This window comes from Cinclus cinclus, chromosome 4 (genome assembly GCF_963662255.1).
Source record: "Cinclus cinclus chromosome 4, bCinCin1.1, whole genome shotgun sequence".
Taxonomy (NCBI): domain Eukaryota; kingdom Metazoa; phylum Chordata; class Aves; order Passeriformes; family Cinclidae; genus Cinclus; species Cinclus cinclus.
The window spans coordinates 23285607-23304973 of record NC_085049.1 but is presented as its reverse complement, the minus strand read 5'-3'; the positions used below and the strand labels follow the sequence as shown (position 1 = coordinate 23304973).

Here is a 19367-nt window from a genome sequence, read left to right as displayed (position 1 = left end):
TTTAATGTAATTCCAACGGCACTTTGGGGAAAGACACTGCATCTGGGAGCACATTAGCACATTTTAAAGGAAATTTGGATGATGAAGGAAATTTAAAGAGGCTGTTTTATCATAAGATTGAGAAAATATTGGAGAGGTTCCTTTGATAAAATATTGGAGGACCCTAGATAAAAGAAGGAATAAACTAATACTCCTAAAGCTACCCCACTTTAGAAATTCCTCCCACATAGAGGAAACTTCAGGCACACTAAAAGCAAAATTTCCAACAATCCACAGAGCAGATGCACTTTTCACCCTGCTTTATTCCTGCTGCAAATCAAGGGGCAGTTGAAAGATCACCCCAAACCTAGAGGTAAACAGGCAGAAATCTCCTAAGCAATATCTGCATCACAAAGGCACCAATGCTTTTTATTTTAGTAGGAACTGTCAGTTTCTGTTAGGAGTAAAGCTCTGGTACTTTACAAACACTATCAACTACTCAGAAGCTTTGATGTTACATTAGCCTTCTGTATCCATGTAGCTGAGTCCTAGTTTAGGCAGGCTTGCAGGAGTAACCAGTGAAAAAAACAAAAAAAAGTTATAAAAATCCACATTTTTAAAGAAAACTGTTTTTCTGTATAAATAACAACAAAAAAAACATCATCCAAAATATAACCTAATACTAGCCAGCATTCAAACACAGGGGTCAGAGAATAAATACAGAGCATCAAAAAGAACATTTAGACGATAAATAATCTTACTACTAAGAATATTACTACTCTTTCACATACGTTGCAGATGGAGCAATGACTCACACAAGTCCAAATGTGGTGTATTTTGGAGTGGAAGCTCAAATCACAAATATCAGACAGTCACAGAAAGGGGAGCCTTCTTGAAGAACACAGCAAGAATTTTTGCCAGAAGAAGGTAATGGAAGTGTATCACTTCCTCCAATTGTCCGCAATACTTGGCAACAGGTCAGTCTACAAATCCAGCATAAAATAACTCCAAAAGCAATTAAAGAATTGCTTTAGATGCCTAGCAAGGGAAGGAGCAGACAACTGGAGAAACTTCCAGCTTTTATGGGTAGAGGATCTGGAGCAGAAATTTAGGTTTGTTTTCAGTGAGACAAAAAATTTGCCAGGTTATATAGGTCTCTGACCAGGCAGAAAAATACTTTGAATACTGAGGAAAGCCAAAACTCCCAAGATGTACCAAGGGACTGAAGTGAATTATTCTAAGCCCCAAAAGAACTTTTAGACCCTCGGAGTGCAGAGATACAGGTTAAATCAAAACAAAAAACCACAAACCCCCATTTGCTTTCTAAAATTATTCCAGACCTTTCTTATCTGATTTCTTCTCAACTCTTGAACTCAGTTCTGAACTGGCTTTCATAACCCTTTTCAGTCTGCCAGACGTGACATTTAAGACAGATTTTGGGGCTGGCAAGGAGAATGCAAAAGCAATGCCATGCTTCAAGGAAGGCAGCATTTACCACTCAGCAGAAAATCCCAGAAAAACTGGTTTTCTTGGCAAAATTTCTCTCAGTGACCAGACCCCTACTGAAAGGGGGGTTCAAAGGCAGCAGGGCTGTGATTACAGCTTCTTTACAGATAATTTCTGTTAAACCTGGCTCGGGTATTTCTAGACTCTGCTGTGTCTGCAGCACCGACAAAACCTAATTGTTAATCAAGGTTGACTTCAAATATTCCTCGTGGTAAAAGGAGCACACAACACATCTTCTATGAGCTGATTTCTATTGCCTGGAAAATATGAGCAACTGTGTCCCTGGAGGCCTTTTTCTTCCCCTATTTTAAGTCGTACACATCTGTTGGTTTAGACAGGACAGTCAAAGCAAATAAAAACAAAACTCCAGTTTGAAGGATATCTGCTGAGTGAAACACAAAACTGTTTGTGCTTAATAACAGCTGTCATTGCACACACACTGGAAAAAAAAAAGAAAAAGAAAAAAAAAAAGGAGGAGAAAAAAAACTACCAAGCTGTTGTAAGATGAAGTGTTTGTTTCTGGAATACAAAAGGACCTGTATATCTCTCTGGGGGTAGCAAAAGAGAAAGGAATTTCTAACATGCAACACAAAGCAATTTTTTACTTCAGACAAGAAAATCTTTGTACATATTTGGGTGGAATGAGAGAGGGGGCAAACAGGCAGAAGTAAAACAGACAGAAGAAGTACCTTCACTATGAGTTCCCCATGTCCATCCCAGTCAATCTGCAGATCTTCCCCATAGGTGAGGTGAACTGAACTCCTCACCACACGCTGGATACGGAGGGCACCTGAAGGCAACCACAGGGTGTCAGTGAGCTTTTACAAGATGCAGAGACAGGACAAGGAGTAATGGCTTTGCACTGACAAAGAGTGGGTTGAGACTGGATTGGGAAGAAATTTTTCTCTGTGAGGGTGATGAGGTCCTGGCACAGGTTGTCCAGAGAAGTTGTGGCTACCCCATCTCTGGAAGTGTCCAAGGCCAGGTTGGATGGGGTTCTGAGCAACCTGGGAAAGTGGAAGGTGTCCCTGCCCATGGCAGGGGGTGTTGAATGAGATGATCATTAAGGTCCGAACCAAATAATTCTGTGATTCCATGATTTCAAACTTCTGGTTGAAAAATAGCAATTTCAAAAAGAACAGACCAACAGTGCTTTTCACAAATCTCACAAGGGCAGACCAGTTTAATTCTCCTGATTTTATAGGAGCCAAGTCAAGATGTGTCTGCTGCATGGAGAGAGGCTGAAATGACAGAGCTTCTAGAAGAGACTGCAAGTGAGAGTTTGGCATTGAAAACACTCATTAAGCTGGGCTAAGGCATGGCTAAAACCACTACTAAGTAGGAGCTTTTCAGCGGCTGGGGAAGAGTCATGGACACACATGGACACACATGGACACACCTTGCAGCAAAGGGATCTGTATGTCTTGTCCATTCAGCGAAACCCCTCCTCCATGTTTCATTTTAATGATGCTGTTGTCCATATCCCGGATCCGGACAGAAGCTGAGCGTGTGCAAACGGCATCAGGATCATCTGCACACTGCAGAGAAAAGTCTGCCTCAAACCTCAAGTTTTCACTTTCTTAGTTACTTAGTCCCAGAAGCCTTTTTGGCATCAAATCTGGGAGGTGTTGAGTGTCACACTGGTTTTATAGATCTGGTTTCTGCAACCCACAAACAGCAGGCTGGCAGCCTTCCCTCCATTATCCCACTAATCACACACCGGGCTGAACTCCCTGTCTCAGAACTTGGAAAGGGATTTGTGGGTGTTCCACCAGACCCCTGGGAGTGACCCACAGCAGTGACCAGCCCCACAGCTGCAGCAGGGGCAGGAAGGCCACTTGACCCACATAGTCTGGGAAACAGCCATGCAGTTCACATTCCTGAGAATCTTATTTATTTTCCCAGCTGTGGGACACCCAGATGGGGAACAGGGAATGCGGGGGCCCCACTTCTCCTCCCTGATTTCGAAAGGGAAGTTTCAGTGGAAACCAGTCTTGCAGGTTCCCAAGCACCGATGACCTCAGAACTGCACTATCAGAGCTCTCTAATGCAGGAGACAGATCCAGATGGTGTGGAGAACTGTTACAGCCCATTTCTCCAAAGCCTGCAACTTCCCTGGTGCTGCTGGACATACTGATACTCCCCTTCCCTCCTGTCAGTCTCCTGTCTCCATTGCACCTCTCCCTGCCTTCAGTTCCTCTGTCCCCACCACCTTTCTTCACCTATTCTTCCTCAATGGTCCTTTTCAGTCTCTAGGTTTGTTCACCTTTTCCCAAGTACAACTAGTCGATTCATTTCACAACTGTGTTAACCTCCCTGTGACATCCTCCTTCAGGTTCTCCATCCCTTCCTGCACCAGTCTGGCTCCCTTTCCCACCTCTCTGCACTGCTTCTCATACATCCATTGGGGAAGACAGCAAAGAGAGTCAGGATCTGCTGTCTGAGTACAAAAAAAACCACCAGCCAGTCTGACTAAATGGGAAGCAACACAAGGCACTGCTCTGCCAGTGCACTCTCCTTGTTGTCAAAGGAAATGTCCTTTCCCCACAGGCACTAGGGAGGCACCAGAAGCCAGGGTGCTCTGCAAGGGGTGCACCCTCACCTCTGTTTGCTCAGCTGGCAAAGAGTCAGCGAGAGCCCATTCTCCACACCTCATCATGAGCCTGCATTTCCAGGCAGGCTCCTGGGAATGGTGGTGAGGAAAAGCAAAACACTTATTAACTAAGGAGAAAGACTGCATCTGTTATTTAAACTAATTATCTCATAGGGAAATTACTTCTGTTGGCCTGTGCATCTGCATTTCATGTCATAGCCCCACAGCCCTGCCCTCTCTCTCAAGAGCGTGCACAGAGGCACCAGCCAAGGCTGCTGTTACCTGCACCGTCTCAATGATCACAGAGAAGGAATTTTCCACACAATCTTTGGCAAATAAGTACTGGCAAATCCCACTGAAGGTGAAATACTTGTTGTCAAAGCTTTTGAAATGGGACTGGCCGGTGACAGAGCACTCCCCTAGAAAAAAAAACAAAAAGAAAACATTAATCACCCCAGTGCCAGTTTTGATGAAAATCCTGCTCAGCCCCCAGAAGCCTCTGAGGGGGCAGAGCAGCCCTGGTGGAACAGGTTGTACAAGGCCCAAGCTCCCCACGGACAGAAAGCACCATCAAGATCTTAATCTCACTGTGTATTTCCGTAAGGCATTACCAGTAGTAACAGAGGAACCAACAACAACTGGGGAACACAGAATAAGCTGCACTCAAGAGCTGAAATTTGTGCCTATGGAAAAGCCTATATTCTTTTGTTGGGATGCCTTAAATACCAATAAGTTATTTTAACATAAAATACCTTATGAGAATGAAGAGATGGAAGATAATATCTCTGGGTGTCTTTCTAAGGGTAGAATTTATGCTGGATTTTACCCTGAACAATCATCTCAACTAACAGAAAGTTTAAAATAATTCTACAGTTACAATAGTTATATCTAAAGTCCTCACAGAATAATGTGAAAGCCCCACTTGACCACCTTCATACTAGAAAAAGGAGCTATTTAAACATATCAATATTTGAAGGTGTTTTAGTAAGTTGTGGCTTTTCATTTCCAGGAAGGCAGTATCCAGATACCACCATTGGGATTTAGTACCCTGTCATGCAAATGCATGAAAAGGCTCCAACTCCACAGAGCTTGCAGAGAAAAATCTTCCATATGAAAAGACCATCACACTTAGAGATGATCCCATGGTAAACAAGGTGGGCAGCCACTTCCTCATCCACAGCAAAATTCAGGTGGTGAGTCTACAGCCAAAGGTTGGAGAAAGGTTAAATGTTACAAGCTGGAAGGTGAGCTCCATAGTTATTCTCTTCACAGCCTTTTAGTCCCACAGAAGATCTGTCTAATGAACATCATGTGGCTATTTCCCTCTTCAGCATATTATTCAGTGTTTACTATCTTAAACCAGCTGGTGCTAAAGCACAGATCCTGAGGATTCCCAGCCTTGCACAGCCCTGATTCACCCTAAGAGAAGTCCAGTACCTCCCGGATGTTTGTCATCCCTTGGAGTTTGATTTCCAGGGCATTCTCTGCACTGAGGGAACAAGAGGACATGGTTTGTAGCACAGAGAACTAGGGACTGCTATCAAAGACAAATTCCAGCCTTTGGCATTGCTCCTGAAGGGAAAATTTCTTTTCTGTGGCCAAGTCTTCTTCTTATGGGTCCCTCTGTCTATTCCATTTGATGTAATGCATCCCACGATATTTCCTGAAACCTTCTGCCTTCGGAATTATTTCCATTATGATATCAGCTTGAAAGCCTCTTGGTAGTGCCAGCCAGCTCCAGCTGTGGATTCACCTTATCACCAAATTTAGAGCTGGGCAATTCACTCCCACAATATGAAGCAATCTTTCCTGACAAAAAGGTTGGTCAAAAGAAAAACAGAACTACCTAGAGTTTATACCAGTAACTACATAAATTTTCTGGACACATTATTTTAGATATATTTGTGGTAACTAACCAACAATGAAAATATGCTGCAATATTACTTCAAGTAGAGATAAACAGCACAGGTAAAAATATAAATTTGGCTGCTCTGGGAGGCTTTGCTGCCCTCCCATATTGTCTCAGTACAGTTTATAGAGTTTTTAGCAGGCACATGTACAACAGCTGCAGGTACACAACATTCAGTCTTTAACAAGACTAGGAGAAAACTGATTTAGATATATTGGCAGAAGGTACAAAAATAAGCTGCCTTTCTTTGCTACTTCTGCTCATTTGGGACAGCTTCCCAATTCAGAAAAAGGCTGTAATGCTGTATTGTCTCTTGGACAGAGCTGGATATCAACATCTGTTTGCAAGCCTCAGTACCAGATTTATCTTCACTTCTATAATCACTATGAAGAAAACGTGGCTGGAGTTAAGTATATAGATTTGGCCCATGGAATACTCATGACAGCCTGGAGAGCAAGGACATTAAAAGCTATAACCTAAGGGAAAAACTCACACTAGAAAAGCATCTATTTCTTGTTTGTAATCATGCTGCTGCCCATTAGCTAAAAGATGTAACAAATCAGCCTGGGCTGTGTCCTTGAGGCAGTGTTTTAGACAGTGAGATTCCCTGCACTTGGAGAGATTCTAACAAACAAGCACAGGGGACAGCTCACTAAAAATGTCATCTGCATTTTGAGTATTTGCATACACCACCCCCATTCTCTTCTTTAAGTGCTGATACTTTGGGTTCCTTTGGTCTTAAGCAGGAGGAAATGGAGCATTGATGGGCCAGGCAAGTTTTATGTTACTAGAAAAAGACAGACTTTTTGATAGAACACCTTAAGACTGTTGCAATTCCACTAATTTGTGAAGGTTGCACTGTCTCATCGCAACAAAAAACCACCAAAGCCCCCAAATCTCTCTTTTCCTGTCCAGCCATAACCCTGGTCTGCATCTGCAGAGCTGCCTCTCCAATCTGCCAGCACTCATGGAAAGCAGAGCAGCCACTTTCTCCCTGGGGCTGTAGCCCCTTCACCCACAACATGACCATGAGGGAATTGTCACGGTCAATAAGGTACAATAAGGAATTGTACCTGGTCAAAGAAAGCCAGGAGTGTTCCTCTACCTGGAAGCCAATCCTCTGAACATACAGGCCCTTATAACTGGCAAATTAAATAATCAAACCAGGAACTGGCCTTCCCACAAAACAAGACTTTTTTATTGTTACACATAAACCACACAGGGAAATGTCTGACTTGTCACAGGAGAACAACTTAGGATCACAACTGGATTTTACTGGAGCGAGCAAGGAAGAACAAAGATTTGCTTTTTTGAGTAAAAAAACAATACAAGTGGGGTGTGAGTGGGAGGGTTGTAGGCAAGGCTTACTTGTCAAAACATGAAAAGAGTAAAGCCAACATACCTGGGCATTCCCCATTGCTGCAGATCCACATGCCACGTCGACAAATGCTAGGAAAGAGATAGTAACAAGTTAGGCAAGAGTATATGAATATAAATCTTCTGTTGCACATTTTTCCCAAAAAGACTGAAAATGGTCACCTGTTCCAGGGAAGTTAGATCAGTCCCCAACATCCCTTCCATCACCCATAACCTCATTTCTTAACGTATTCATCCCTTCTTCCCATCATTTGACAGCAACTGCTGGTAATATGAATGGGTATGGTTGCAGAACTCAAGGACTTCTGTTTTACTCTGCTGAAGCTCTTTGTTTAATGGAGTTTTCAGCTATATCCCACTTACATGGAATGAGTTCCATGCAGTTCCCAAGGTATATCTATCAATACAACAGAATCACAAGGAAAAGTATTTGAAGGGACTTTTAGAAAAAACATTTACTACAATCCCCAACTCAGAGTAAGCAATGACAAAGGTGGATCAGGTGGGTGAGGACCTTGCCCATTTGAGTTTAGAAATATCCAAGATGAAGTCCCACAGTCTCTCTGAGCAACTGTCCCAGTACAGCACTGGAGAAGGGAGAAGAATTTTTCTTTATGACAAAACAGAATTTCATTTGCAGCTTGTGCCCATTGCTTCACAACCTTTTGCTGTTTGCCTCTGTGAAGATTTTTGGCCCCATCCTCTTCACAGCCCATCGTTAAGCAGTGAAAGTTCCCTCATTAGCCCTTAAACAAATCTATTCCACTTTGCTTCTTCTTACATCCAACTCCCCTGCTCTGATCATCCCCAAGCCTCTCTGCACTCCTTGTTTCAAGAGCTACTATATTCTTCTCATTCCTGTAGTTATCCCAGCCCTTGAAAACCTTTTGTGGAGAGGCAGATTATTGAGGATTTTAAATGCAGAGTCAATGGAATGACGTTCTCCACAGCAGCATCGCTGCAATAACAGGAAGCAATAACAAAACACAAGCAATTAAAACCCCAGCCTGACAGGCTACACTCATCTCCCAAGAGCACTAAGGTTGAACAATGCGGACAAGCCCAAAGCTGCAGAGGACTCCAGGGAAAAAGACAAAATGCTAATGTCATGGTTATGGTTTGTGTTCTGGGACACATGGTGCAGGTAACGAAAAGATTCTGATTAAGGGGATGATGCACAGACCACCTTTCTTCTTCATATCATGGTCTTCACTGAGTCCTCCTTCTGTGCTCTAATTGGAAACCTCTGAGTAAAGAGCTGTCCAAACTCCTTGCACAAATATGTTCACACTGAAGACAAAACCAGATCAGGAATACGTGACTAATTCCCCTTCCTTTCTTTAAAGTGCTGATTTTCCCCTCCAGTCCTGTACTCAGGAGTGAAAGAAAAATCATGAGCCAAGCTAGCCCTCGTTAGCCCTGCAACAAGTTCCAAGGACATGCCTTAGGCTAAGTCCTCTTGGAAAGAAATAGGATTGAGAGGTTAAATGCATGTAGGAAGTCAAAACAAAGACATCACTGCTGATACTACCCAGACATGGGAACCTGCTGGTCTGTCTTATCCACAGGAAACAGGTAGTTCTCTGCTCTTTGAAGGAGTGTGACCTTCATTTTGTTCTATCAGATCAAATATCCCTTTAAAAACAGAACTGATTTTGCCTTTGTGAGCAGCTCACTTCTTGGAAGGGGCTGGCAATTCCAATAAGAGACAAAGTCCTTTGCCAGTGAAAGGAAATTTTTTAAAAGTAGAGAGATTTCCAGAAAGATAATGTAAAACAGTCACTGACCAGTGTGCCGTACTTATCTACAGCAACCACACCAGAGCAGCACAGGGTTTACCATGAGTTGCAGTCCTGGGAGATGGTGAAGCCAGGAGGATAATGTTTTCCAGAGTGGATGCAGGAACAGTCAGAGCTTTCAATGCAGCGTTCACCATCAAGGAGCAGCCCCTCTGGATAGGTCAGGTAGCATCAGACACCCATGTCACACACAGGGACAGAAACACAAATACAGTTAGATTTTCTTGCTCGTCATATGCTTTTCCAAGGCTTCATATGCATTATTATCCATACTTAGTCACAGACAACAATAAAAAGGAATAAGGCTTTCCAAAAAGCCTCACAGGTGTCTGCTTTCCTTCTGGTGCTGCTTCTCCCTCAGAAAAGCTGAACAAAGCATTCCTGGTGCTCCCAGAAAAGCTCTTTGCTTAGTATATCCTCAGGTCCTGACCACATGTTGGGACACGGACAAACCAAACACAAGGAGCACATTCAAAGTTGATAGGAGCTAGTCTGGGACCTGACTGTTGGAAAAACTATGAACTTCACTGGCTGCAGTAAAGGATGTCCACACAGATCTTGTCATAAGAGAAGCAAAGATGAGGCAAAGTGGGGAATGAAGAAACAAATTTGGACACCATGTAAGTTTAGCAGAGATGGTCTGAGAGAAGAAGCCACTTCTAAACTTCTGCAGAGGCAAAGAGCAAAAGGGCCAGCTTCTCAACTTGTCCAGCTGCTGAGGTTTCCATATTACACAACTGTAATTACCTGTTCTATAGAGAGAGTTCTTTATCCTCCAAGCATAAATGGAGGCACAAAAGAGTTATGAGACTTTTCTAAGGTAGAAACTTGTTCTTGCTTCTATTGCTAGTTTATAGTGATTTCTATTAAAAGTCCTGTATTGAGAGAAAGCTGATATTCCCCCATTTTCAAAAGAACTGCTGTGGCAAAACAGTTGTTTTCTTGAACAATCCTCTCCCTTCTCTTTGAGGGACTCCTTCCAATTGCCTGCAGAGATTTTGGCTCTTTTCCCTAGCAGCAGCAGTCATCACTGACAGTGAGACCCAGGTAAGTCTCCTTTCTCCTCTTCCTCCCATAGAGCTGCCTGGAAACATACTGGCTGTTGAGAAAATCCCTCCAGTGAGAGAGAATCACAAGATCTGAACATTTAAGAGTTCTGCAGCTCTCCTGAGAGCACAAGAAAGCAGAATGCCTGCCTTTTTTTCCTGGCAAGAGTAATTCCATTTACAGCAATTAATATAACTGTGAGGGGCATTTAACAGAGGGAAAAAAATAAAAATAAAGAAGATGTTTGTCAAATATCTTTCAGATCCTGTTTGCTCTTGGTGCACTGGAGGGAAATTAAGTGAAGGCAGAATCCTCATCAAAAATCCCTCTATCAGATCCTCCTGGTTTTCTATCAAACTCAAATTCAGGTTCTTCCCTTCTGGCTGTGCAACAAATAGCAGTAAAAGTTTCAAACTGCTGATCACTATTTTCATGCCCTTTACCCTTTCTGTGGAGCTCCTGCTTCTCTGCTCCTCAGTTCCTCTCTCCTTAGACCTTTCCCATGCTGAACAGACCAATGCATCTACCAAAGGAAAAATACAGCGAGAGCCCTTGTGCAGCCAGTGGATTCATCTCCTTCAGCTATCTCCAACACTTCCAGGACTGCACAAATAGAGTTCACAACAAAATAATCTCTGGAGTGTGGTTACATCACCTGTCACCCTCCATGAGCACCTTCGCAGGTCCTGCCACTCCTTTGAACCTCCAGACTGGCAACTGGATGGGAAACTACCAAACCCTGAATGCAGTGACTCTTCAAACGAGGCTGGCATTGTCATTATTGCCTTGTTTTGGAAAGCAAATCTCTGCAAACCTCCACTGCACTTGGTATCTTGTACAAGGGGACACTAAACACCTCTGTGCATTCACAAAGCTCACACAGGCTAAAATGCAGAGATAGTCCGATTCAGAAAAAACAAAGCACCCAATCAACAAAATCAAACAGAAAAAAAACCCAGCTAGAAATGGAAGCATATGGAGCATTGGAGCCAGGAATCAAGCTCTCCTCTTGCAGTTGTTTTAAGTACAACAGACAGAAGTGGAAGATTGGTGTGGCTGGGCTGTTCCCTTTAATCCAATCAAATCTTCTGTATGGAAGATTCAATAATAAATTAAATTATTCACCTAAATCATGAAGACCTTTGAAATTGCAGTGCAAGCTCTACATGTACAGTTTTTCTGCAAGAAATTCCTTCAGTGTATTTATTCTCTGCTGTTTCTTCCCCTAATTGTATTTGCCTCTAACCCAAGCAATTCAGAAGGAGTACATCAAGGCAAGCAATCCCTCACCAAGAAATAAAGGCAATCTTGGAACATTAACTGGTACTGATTTTCACAGAAACATTTACTTTTTAGCTGGCTCTGAAAAATGGCCCTTTCATGGAGTGAGCATACAGGCACTACAAAAACTGGATTATTCTAGGGCATGGTCCCAGAAAAAAAGAAGTGTTTCTGATTTCAAGAAAATTTAAGGGAAGACACAGCTTTCCTTCTCCTAATAAAATAGGTAGCCTGACTGCCAAATGTTTCCCTGTAAATAACCCAGTAAATAAATTACCAGGGCAGCTGCAGCCATCAACACATTGTCCATGACACACTTCATTGATATTCAGGCTCTGGCAGGTTTTGGCACATGGTGATACACACTCCTTATATTCCATGCCAACTGGACATCTTGGCCCTGAAACAATTAAATAATTAGAAATGCAAATTCTTCAATAACTCTTAAATCAATAAATCCCTTCATTATCAAAGGATGAACCACATTGACACCAAAGGTCATGTCAGCTTCCAAATAATTATTTCTTTCTTAAAAGCAGAACATTTTAGAAATATTTGATTTTCAGTTTGCTGCAATATCATCATCTGTCAGGTAGCATAATAAATACTCAGAGGTTAAAGCCGATCTTTTTTCTAATAAATCGAGTCTTAATAACTAAACCCAAGTGCATTAAGAATAATGAAACCTGGGGAGAAGTTCTGCGACAATATCTAAGCAATTTGGAGAGACGTGGTAGTTTTGTACCTTTAAGCCATGCACTTACTCCACTCATTTGTTAAATTCTCCTGTTTGGTGTTTCCAAGGAGAGCCAGGAGACAGTTACAACTCTGAAATCCCATCATCCTTCTTCCAGAGTACCAGCAGCTGAGGATAACATCCATGCCATGCTATCTCCACTGCTGCCATTTTCTAGGCCAGGCCATTATGCAAACACATTGTATTACAGGCATTCCTTCTCTTCAATGCATACACACACCATACCCTACAAGACTGCGGGGGCATGGAGTGGGAATGAAAGGTTATAGCCTGCCCTTTGCAAGCAAATCCTCTGCTGAAGAGGTGGGAGGGTAACGAGGGAGTGATCGTGCCCTGGGTGCCCTGGGCTTGGGCACCAATTCACACAGTGTGCCCAGCACTAGAGCCCTTCTCACGCAGCAGAGCATTCCAAACCCCCATCATCGTCATCATCTTCATCTCCTGAGAAAGCACCATAGCACAGACAAAGGGTGATAGAAAATTAAGCTCTTGCTGTGGCAGTAGGACACTTCCCTCTTTCCTGACTCAGGAGAAAAAAACAGACTGTGGCTCGTGAATTCAAGGGTTAGAAATGAGCTCTAAAGCCCCTGGGACCTCAGAAAGGCTCACTTCACTTGAGCCTTTTAATCAGACTTACAAAGAGCCCCAGCAAAAATGGGGTCTCTGGCTCACACCCTGAGCAAGGAGATGAGCTTTAATAGATGCCCTTTATGTCCCAATGGAAAGGTAATAAATTACTGCTAGAACTCAGACTGTAAAATCCCTAGAACAAGTGGCTGGCAGCATCTTGCTGCCCTAACCACAGTCTGAAGGCAAAGTTTGCTTCAGAGGCCAATAGCAGAATATCTTTACCAGAGAACCATGTGTTGTCAGTACAAATTAGTTTACCCCATGAAATCAATTTGCACACATATGCCAAGGATATTGTCCTTCCTCATAACAAAAAATACATGAGAAAAATCACCGAGAATATGATACTAGTGGATTTATTTTTTTATTTTTTTATTTTTTTTAATGCTCTGTATTAAACCACCATTCTCCAGTGGAGGTATCAGCAGTTGGTGCAAACATGACTTTTCCACAATCCATTTCAGTCAGTCTGTGCACTTCCTTGATGCAAAACCTTAGCACAGATGCAATTAGGACCTCTGAACTGAGCAAAATTGGGCTAATAAATTTGAACTGGGCAGCAGTTGGATTGCAAATGCAATCAGGATCTCTAACAAAAAATTGGCTTAGAAAAGGCAACATCTCAACTTCAAGGCAATTGATTCAAGCAAATAAAGGGTGAAACAATTGTCTTCATGCAAAAATGTTAGAAGGCATTTCACAAAGATCCTGACTTAAAAGTACAGACTGGAAAATGCCATACATCTGAACCCTATGTGAAATAGCACCTAAACGTCCTTGTCTATACTTCTGTGCATCAAATAAGCCTTCACTGCCTGTGTACACTGTGATGGGACATTTAACAGCTCAGGATCTTCTTTATATACAATTCAAATAATATTGCCTTGGGGACAAAAGCTTCTAGAAGAAGGTGGGAGATGGAGAGTTGCAAGGGGGAGTGAGCAAAGGCTCTTCCTATAAATGAACCAACTTCCTAAAAAAACACTCCAGCTGCTTTTAGCTGCAGGACATAAATCTGCAAGACAGGCATGATCTTACTGGGGATGAGCAGCCTAGGAATAAATCTGCCAGCTTACTGCACGAGCTCTCTTCAGGCCAGCCCTCCAAAATCACTCCCTGGTGAGCGCAGCTCCGGGCGTACTCCAGGAAGGCAGGGCAGTGACAGTCCACACCCTGGGGACAAGCACAGATGTCCCTTTCACAGAGGCTGATGTACGGCTCAGCATCCACCCGATGGTGGCACCGGGAGAAGGTCAGAGATGTGCTCAGCAGCTGGCAGGTTTCCAGGACATCCTGCACGAGAAGTGAGGAGCAAAGGGACAGAGAGAGAACAAAGGGGACAAAATTACTTCCTATGGGAAAGGAAAACTCAACTTTTCCAAACACACCATGACCACTGTTGTTGAACATCACAGCTCTTATTTAACACCACCAGGCAGTTAATAATAGTCAAGAGCTAACAGTGAGCTCTACCCATTTATTCACCACATCAATGGATACATTAATATACTGATCATTATAGAATGGAGCCTCACATAAGGGATGTTTCACACAGAAACATGCAAAAGGACGCAGGCATTCTGCCTCCTCTGGCTTCCCAAAAAAGAACTGGAAGGTACCTGGATTCCCAGGAAGATGCACACAGCAACAGAGGGTAACTGAGGTACGTAGGAAGAAAAACAACCAATCTTTTGGATAACAAGCGACCAGAGCAGGTGTCAGAGGGAAAGACTGAGTCTGACTGAAATCCCGGGAATGAAATTTGTTTTCCACTTCTGGCCACACGTTCCCATCACTCCTGCTGGCTTGTCCAAAGCACAACAGGTCAATTTAACTCAGATAAATAGGAGAACAATAGCCCAGGGAAGAAAAGCAATTTGTTCTACTCTTCTCCTGAGTGAAATCAGCATGGTGACAGCTAGTGTGAGGGGAGGACAGCACAGGGAGATGGGAGGAGGGTATCAAGACCTCTTATTTCAGACAGCAGAAACCTAAGAAGAACTTAATTGTATGTGAAACAAAACCTAAGGAAAACTTATGATTAAGTGCTCCAAGGGAGGCTCCCAGATAAACTCTCTTGTGCACATATGTCTCAGTTCAATGAGTCTGAGGTACTCAGTGCAACTTTCTGAAAGGATGGCACTGAGTTTAGGTAAGTAAAAAACCCCGATTTTCTGATACAAGCCCAGAACAACAACGAGTGGAAACATAACTTTCTTCTACTTATTTGTCAGTGTTTTATGTAAGCAAATGTAACCATGGTGTATTTTGCAGGTGTTATACTCAGTGGTGGGTGGGGGCATATGCTTCAGAGTGGTTCACAGTTGCAATTCATTACTTCTAAAAAACTTCACATGTTATCTGAGGTGACAGCACATACAAGCTGCTGTGAAAAAAAAAAATAAAATTTAAAAGCATCTTGTTTTCTCATTTTCTGGAAGATGAAAACTGGAGAGCAAAAAACACCCCACAGGAAAAAAATCAGGATGTCTTCCCTGAATGGCAGTTGTGGTGCCTGCATAAAAAGAACTGCTGAGTAGAAAGTACCTTTTTATTTTAGCTAAAGGGTGTTTTGTTCAGGTGATAAACTCAAGCTAGTACATGTCTGAGCCAAGACAGAATTTCTTACTTATGAAAACAAACCAACCAGAAATGTCTAGTCCATTGGGAACATATTCCAAGTTTAGCAAAGGGCTCAGGGAATATGTGCAAAGAGGTTTTGAGCTTTCTGGGAAAGGACTCAGGGAACTCAAAACAGTGATAACTGAGAGCTGGACATGGCGAAAATCAGAAATTCATCTCTGGCCTGGGATAATTCTGATGCCCTGACAGCACCCAACATGCTAAATCAGATGGAAAAGAAACAAAAAGGCTGGGGGGTGGGGGGGGGAGAGAAGGAAATACATAAATGGTGGTTGGTGCTGCTCTAAGACTCAGAGAATTACAAAAAAAGTTGAAAAAGTGCCCTAAGGGTGGAAGTAACAACAACAGAAGCAGCCAAAAAAGCTATTAAAGCAGTGCTTAGAGATGAAACTGATGAAATCAAAAGTGAGCACAGAGTCATTCAGAGGATGGAGCAGTACAGCAACTCCTGGACCAAAGCCTCGATCCAGATAGTATCAAGTGCAGCAGAAAACCAGTATATGCAACAATCCTATTTAGGGGCTGAGCTAATGAAGTTTGTTGAGGTAACAGCCTGTTAAGTCAACTGAAACAGCAAAACTCAAACTGTATATTCCACTAAAAGACGCACTTTAGATGGGAAAGTGATTTAAAAAAATAAAGGACATTACACACCAAAAACAATTAACCCATTTTTCCTCTAGTTTTTGGTCTTGGATTTGTTCACTAACAGCATAACTAAAGGCTGAACTCCAGCTGATTACCTAGAAACGAAGTGATACATGTTGAAAGGCAACAAACAGTTCATTTTCTGTATGTAAAGGTTTTCTTGCCATTCAGATTTCATCAGATTTTCCAGTGACTTTACACAAAAAATTATAGCTGAAATTTTCCCATCTTTCAGACATATCTCAATTATCATGACAAATAAGCTGAAATATGGGTAAATTCAAATAGATACAAACAACAACAACAAAAACAAAATTCACCATGAGGGTGGTCAAAGAGAGGGTATGGAACCACCACCCTTGGAGACCTCCAAAATGTGAGTGGACAAGGACTTGAGCAGCTGAACTAGGATGGCCCTGTTTGAAGCAGGGAATTGGATTCAGTGACCCTTTCCATCTTTAACCGTTCTGCAAATTATTTTTATTTTTATTTCTTCCTTTCTTTAAAACTCACTGGTCAGGCTGGACTAAGAGAGGTCCTTATTCTTTACTTTAGAGGACAGTGGTATTAGATATTGGCAGCCTCAGCCACTGCTGTAACATTCCTGCTCAGGGAAGCCGCTCCACAGAAAGAAATATTTAAACCAAACAGAGTGGAGAGTGAAGCCTCAGGCTGAAACAGTGCTTAGGGTAAAGGTGGCTGCAAGATTAAAATTAGCATGACTGACTGCAGTATCTAAAAAGCAAGTGAAGGTCACAAAATTTCTCCCTTCCCTTCTGCACAAGCACTATTTTAAATGTTTCTTTAAATAGGTTGGCGGGGTCCTGGCACTGGCAACCCTCAGCAACCACAAAACTTGCTGACCTTCTTTCTGCCCCAGGCCCACCACACAGAGCTGGAGGTGGAATTTTGTACATTCTTCCCATTTTTGTGGCATTTCCTTCTGCTGCTGCATGAACTGAATTTGTTTACAGCTTAACAATTATCACTAAAGAGAGAGAACCTAAAAAATAACAGAAGAAATCAAGGACACCCTCTAGTTCCCTCGAATTTGAAGCCTATGGTGTGCAGATAGGGTTTCTCCAGAGCACTCAGGAAGGGTATATTTTGGTGCCATAACTGGGTATAGTTTTTCAGAAAATATATTTCATAGAAAAAGATCTCCCATCTTTCCCAATTAAAAGCATCCAAACCCAGAATGCTTAATACACCAAACACTGGCTGTATGTTTGAGCAGACTAAGTAGCAACTAAAAGAAATTGCTTCCCTTGAATGCTGATTAATCTGAAGAAGAAAAATGAGATTTTTAGATACAGTGGGCCTCCTTTTTACCCACGTAATGCATTATTATATTGTATAGAATGATTTGGGTTGGAAGGGACATTAAAGAGCCTTTAGTCCAATCCCCTGCCATGGGTAGGAACACCTTCCACTAGACCAGGTTGCTCCAAACCCCACCTAACCTGGCCTTGAACACTTCCAGGGACAGGGCTGGACCTCTGGACCTTTGCTGGACCTGCCTCTGACCCCAGCATAGCAAATTATGGTCTAAAGCTGAAAATTTCTACTTGTTTTCAGATCTGGGAATGAATGCTATCTCTTTATTACATATGGAAGTATTCTATGGGATAATGGGGAAACTGTTTCTTACCAACTGCAGTAACAGCTGAATTTCAGCAAAAGCAGAAATTAGCTGAATTTTAATTTCAATAATTTTCACATCTAACACACTATAGGTATGATTTCCTTATAAGAGAAGAAAAAAGGAAACAATACAGTGACTGCTGGCCTCTGTTTCTATTGGAAGTGAAATCTAGGGAATAAAGGTTACGTATAAGAACACAAGAATCAATTGCAATGCTTTAAATGAGACATATTTTTGTTTTCAAGGCTGCCTTGTTGCTATAGTGTTCCAGATCACCCATTTATACTTTCAGATCCATGTTACCCATGCTGTTGGTCATCCTAGAGCCTGTTAAATTGAAGAACTTTGCTGAACAGCCTAAACCAGTGAAAAAAATGGACCAGACAAAGCAGCGAGGCTGCTTTTTGGTAACTAAACACCAGCTGCAGAGGGCAGGGCATGATAGGCTTTCTTCCTCCCTCTAACACTGCCCAGTTTGGAATGCTCTCTGGATCCTGAGGCAAGGCAGGCAATCACACTAAACGTGTATGTTTTAGAGGTGGAGGGCAGGGAAAGGCCCTGGCAACACTGGGGGTAGGAGTGTGATCTGCTTCAAACCTTTTCAGCTCACAAACAGAGCCATTAAACAAGACAAAGACTTCAAAAAATATTTTTCAACATTTTTTAGGATTTGAAGGTAAAGGAGCAGCAGAGTTTTCTGATTCCACTGCACAAAATCACACAATGGTTTGGATTGGAATGGACCTCAAAGCTCATCTCATTCCCACTCCCTGCCATGGACAGGGACACCTTCCACTAGCCCAGGTTGCTCAGAGCCCCATCCAACCTGGCCTGGAACACTTCCAGGGATGGGGCAGCCACAGCTGCTCTGGGCACCCTGTGCCAGGGCCTCAGCACCCTCACAGGGAACAATTTCTTCCCAATATCCAATCTAACCCTGCTCTCTGTCAGTGTGAAGCCATTCCCCTCATTGTGTCACTACAATTCCTGCTGAAAGAAGCCAGAAGCCATCTCTCCAAGGATGCTGTTGGCCAGGGAGGGGTGTGGACAGAGAGGGTAAAGAAAACCACAGACCTCCCCAGTGTAGGGGCACAGGGGTGGGAGGAGTGCCTTGAAGCAGAGCTGTTCACCTAACGGCTGACTGCCTGGCAGGGAGGGAGGCTGGGAGACCAAGGAGATTTATATTTCTGAAGCTGAGGCAAGCAAATAAAGCACCCTATTAAAGAGCCCTACATTCTTCAGCAGGCACTTGTTTGGCCAGACTTCTATTAATAGTGCTGTGTTTATTCTTGCACAGTGAATAAATTAAGGCAATGTTAAATGCTGTGAGCTTACGAACTCACATGAGAGAGAATATAATTTCATTCCGTGTGTGGGAAAGAAAACTTTATTCATAAAGCATCAATATTTAACAGCATCTGCATAAAACCCAAATCAGTTGTGCTCGACCCATCAGACTGGTTTTCATCCTGCATGCCACTCCCCAAACTCAGCTGCAGTGATGACACTTTCTAAACATTAAATTTATCTGAACAGATAAAATTCCAGGGACC

At 42.7% G+C, this 19367-nt stretch overlaps 1 protein-coding gene across 1 annotated transcript in view; it reads right to left on the bottom strand.

Annotated features, from left to right (window-relative positions):
• Positions 1-19367, bottom strand: part of VWF (von Willebrand factor) — a 121480-nt gene that overhangs the window by 88400 nt on the left and 13713 nt on the right. The window contains exons 7-13 of the mRNA XM_062490908.1: positions 13955-14171; positions 11769-11891; positions 9204-9315; positions 7390-7436; positions 4361-4497; positions 2885-3023; positions 2175-2275 (exon numbers count right to left, since the gene is read on the bottom strand). Coding sequence (XP_062346892.1) covers positions 2175-2275; positions 2885-3023; positions 4361-4497; positions 7390-7436; positions 9204-9315; positions 11769-11891; positions 13955-14171 — 876 coding nt within the window. The remainder of the gene's footprint in view (positions 1-2174; positions 2276-2884; positions 3024-4360; positions 4498-7389; positions 7437-9203; positions 9316-11768; positions 11892-13954; positions 14172-19367) is intronic.